The sequence below is a fragment of the Rhinopithecus bieti genome, unplaced genomic scaffold (assembly GCF_001698545.2).
Source record: "Rhinopithecus bieti isolate Rb0 unplaced genomic scaffold, ASM169854v2 scaffold_14454, whole genome shotgun sequence".
In the NCBI taxonomy this organism is placed as follows: Eukaryota; Metazoa; Chordata; class Mammalia; order Primates; family Cercopithecidae; genus Rhinopithecus; species Rhinopithecus bieti.
Genome location: NW_016808228.1, coordinates 205,737 through 208,793, shown reverse-complemented (window position 1 = coordinate 208,793; position 3,057 = coordinate 205,737). Strand labels below are relative to the sequence as shown.

Below are 3,057 nucleotides of genomic sequence, written 5' to 3'. Positions count from 1 at the left end.
TAATTAGCCAGATGTGGTGGCGTGTGCTTGTAGTCCCACCTACTTGCGAGAGTGACGTGGGAGGATCGCTTGAACTCAGAAGTTGAGGCTGCAGTGAGCTGTGATTGAACCAGTGCACTCCAGCCTGGGCAACAGAACGAGACCTTGTCTCTAAAAAATAAAAATAAAAAAATAGGCCAGGCATGGTGGCTCACATCTTTAATTCCAGCACTTTGGGAAGCCGAGGCAGGTTGATCACTTGAGGTCAGGAGTTCGAGACCAGCCTGGGCAACATGGTGAAACCCTGACTCTACTAAAATTATATAAAAATTAGCCAGGAGTGGTGGTGTGCACCTGTAGTCCCAGCTACTCAGGAGGCTGAGGCAGGAGAACCGCCTGACCCCAGGAGGCAGAGACTGCAGTGAGCTGAGATCACACCACTGCACTCCAATCAGGGCAACAGAGTGAGATTCTGTCTTACAAAATATAAAAGAAATAATTTTTTAAAAGACAATAATGAGGGCAGGGTGCAGTGGCTCACACAGGTAATCCCAGTGCTTTGGGAGGTTGAGGTGGGTAGATCACTTGAGGCCAGGAGTTTGAGACTAGCCTGGCCAACATGGTGAAACCCCACCACTACCAAAAACACAAAAATTAGCCAGACATGGTGGCACACACTTGTAATCCTAGCTACTTGGGAGGCTGAGGCAGGAGGATTGCTTGAACCTGGGAGGTGGAGGTTGTAGTGAGCTAAGATCGTATCACTGCACTCCAGCCTGGGTAACACACACACACACACACACGCGCACGTGCGCGCGACATTAATGAATGTAATCTAGGTTGCTGGTTTGCTCTTTTTTTTTTGAGATGGAGTCTTACTCTGTCACCAGGCTGGAGTGCAGGCGTGATCTCAGCTCACTGCAACCTCCACCTCCCGGGTTCAAGTGATTCTCCTACCTCAGCCTCCCGAGTAGCTGGGATTACAGGCATGCACCACCACGCCCGGCTAATTTTTGTATTTTTAGTAGAGACGGGTTTCACCATGTTGGCCAGGATGGTCTTGATCTCTTGACCTCGTGATCGGCTGGCCTCGGTCTCCCAAAGTGCTGGGATTACAGGCGTGAGCCACTGTGCATGGCCGCTTTTCCCTTTCTTTGTGACCCCACCTTCTTTAGTTAGATGTTAGATGTCTAAAATGAGCGGAAAAAATAATGCTACGACCTGGGGAATTTGAGTGTTTGCTCAGATCCCTGTTCAGAAAGCGAAGCTTTGCTAAAGCAGCAGTGGTATGTCCTGTGCAGGCTTCTTATCTTGCCTGTCCCCTTCCTTTGCCCAGGGAGTCACTATATCTACCTTGAGGCTGACAAGTTCTCCCAGGCAGGGCAGTCGGCCAGACTGGTGAGCCGGCCCTTCTGCGCCCCGGGTGACATCTGCGTGGAGTTCGCGTACCACATGTATGGCCTTGGGGAGGGTACCATGCTCGAACTCCTCCTGGGAAGTCCTGCGGGGAGCCCTCCGATTCTTCTCTGGAAACGCGTGGGGTCTCAGCGCCCTTACTGGCAGAACACCTCCGTCACCATCCCCTCAGGACACCAACAGCCCATGCAGGTGAGAGACAGAGGCGGGGGTCCTGTCTGTGTGGGGTGAGAGGGCCAATGCCTGGGATCTGGGGGCGCCACCAGTGCTGAAGAGGTGGAGAACTGGAAAGAGAGCCAAGAAAAGGGGAACTTCGTGTTACGGAAAGTGAGAAAGGGGCCGGGACAGGGTTAGACCGTTGAGGCTGGAACAAGGTGACATTTTGGCAGAGGACAGACTCTATGCCCAGCAGAATCACAGAGTTGCTGGAGATTCAGTTTTGTTTCTCTCTCTTTCTCCCTTGTCGCCTTCAGCTGATTTTCAAGGCCATCTGGGGCAGCAACATGGCCTTTGTGGTTGCTATGGGTTTCATCTTGATCAATCCTGGGACTTGTCCAGGTAAGACCAAAGCCCAGGCTCCAGGAAGGGGGCAGTACCCTGAGATCACCATTCCCCAGGGTTCTCTCTATGACCTGCTTAAAATGCAGGTCCTAGCCGGGCACGGTGGCTCAAGCCTGTAATCCCAGCACTTTGGGAGGCCAAGACGGACGGATCATGAGGTCAGGAGATGGAGACCATCCTGGCTAGCACGGTGAAACCCCACCTCTACTAAAAAATACAAAAAACTAGCCAGGCGAAGTGGCGGGCGCCTGTAGTCCCAGCTACTCGGGAGGCTGAGGCAGGAGAATGGCGTGAACCCGGGAGGTGGAGCTTGCAGTGAGCTGACATCCGGCCACTGCACTCCAGCCTGGGAGACAGAGCGAGACTCCGTCTCAAAAAAAAAAAAAAAAAAATTGCGGGTCCTCCCTGGAGCCCGAATTCTCACCCAGCTGGCTTTATTTTCCATCTTCTACCCACCTCTCCTTCCCCTGCACTTCAAGATGTTTGCCTGGGTGAATGTGGCTTAGATACCATGGATTCTGGGGGCTGGATCCAGAACTCCTTCCTTCCCCTGCAATCTTGAAGGCCAGACCCATATCCCATTCATTTTTGCTTTTCTCGTACCTGGCACAATATCTGACATATATTACTGTTTGTTGAGTGAATGAAGGTTGGGGGTTGGGAGTAGAAAGAAAGGTGTATGTGGCCGGGCGCAGTGGCTCAAGCCTGTAATCCCAGCACTTTGGGAGGCCGAGACGGGTGGATCACGAGGTCAGGAGATCAAGACCATCCTGGCTGACACGGTGAAACTCCGTCTCTACTAAAAAATACAAAAAAACTAGCTGGGCAAGGTGGCGGGCACCTGTAGTGCCAGCTACTCAAGAGGCTGAGGCAGGAGAATGGCGTGAACCCCGGAGGCAGAGCTTGCAGTGAGCTGAGATCCGGCCACTGCACTCTAGTCCTGGCGACAGAGCGAGACCCCTCCCAAAAAAAAAAAAAAAAAAAAAGAAAGGTGTAAATAAGTCGCCCATTGGAGCCCACTCCAATTAGATGGCAGTGAAGAGGGTGGTGGTATGGTTTTGACTAAACTCCAGGGATTCTTTTTTTTTTTCTTTTCAGTGA

The 3,057-nt window shown here is 52.0% G+C and overlaps 1 protein-coding gene across 1 annotated transcript in view; it reads left to right on the top strand.

Annotated features, from left to right (window-relative positions):
* ZAN (zonadhesin) overlaps positions 1-3,057 on the top strand; it is a 60,913-nt gene that overhangs the window by 13,330 nt on the left and 44,526 nt on the right. The window contains exons 8-9 of the mRNA XM_017885956.1: positions 1,316-1,587; positions 1,869-1,953. Coding sequence (XP_017741445.1) covers positions 1,316-1,587; positions 1,869-1,953 — 357 coding nt within the window. The remainder of the gene's footprint in view (positions 1-1,315; positions 1,588-1,868; positions 1,954-3,057) is intronic.